The sequence below is a fragment of the Penaeus monodon genome, chromosome 33, assembly GCF_015228065.2.
Source record: "Penaeus monodon isolate SGIC_2016 chromosome 33, NSTDA_Pmon_1, whole genome shotgun sequence".
Taxonomy (NCBI): domain Eukaryota; kingdom Metazoa; phylum Arthropoda; class Malacostraca; order Decapoda; family Penaeidae; genus Penaeus; species Penaeus monodon.
In genome coordinates, this window is record NC_051418.1 from 10,869,925 (window position 1) to 10,870,195 (window position 271).

At 35.8% G+C, this 271-nt stretch overlaps 1 protein-coding gene across 1 annotated transcript in view; it reads left to right on the top strand.

Moving 5' to 3' along the window:
• Positions 1-19: 19 nt before the first annotated feature.
• LOC119594019 (putative RNA polymerase II subunit B1 CTD phosphatase RPAP2) overlaps positions 20-271 on the top strand; it is a gene marked incomplete at its 5' end in the record, with an annotated part of 4,432 nt that continues 4,180 nt past the window's right edge. The window contains 1 exon segment of the mRNA XM_037943047.1: positions 20-183. Coding sequence (XP_037798975.1) covers positions 20-183 — 164 coding nt within the window.

Below are 271 nucleotides of genomic sequence, written 5' to 3' on the forward strand. Positions count from 1 at the left end.
CTCAATTATCATTTCAGAATTTTTGTAGTGATGTTTGTTACGAGGCATCAGAGATCATCTTGCGGCAGATCCCAACCTCACCACTGTATGTACGAGAAACAAGAGTAGAAAAAAAGATTCGGTTCCCAGCAAAAGCCAAGTTATCTGGCTTGCATGGGAAAATTGTAGATATAACAGGTTTAGGTCTGTATTACAGTGTTTATGTAGTTATTTTTTGGTTATTGTCCAATTTCATGCACTTTTATAACAGTCCAAAAACCAGTTATATTCA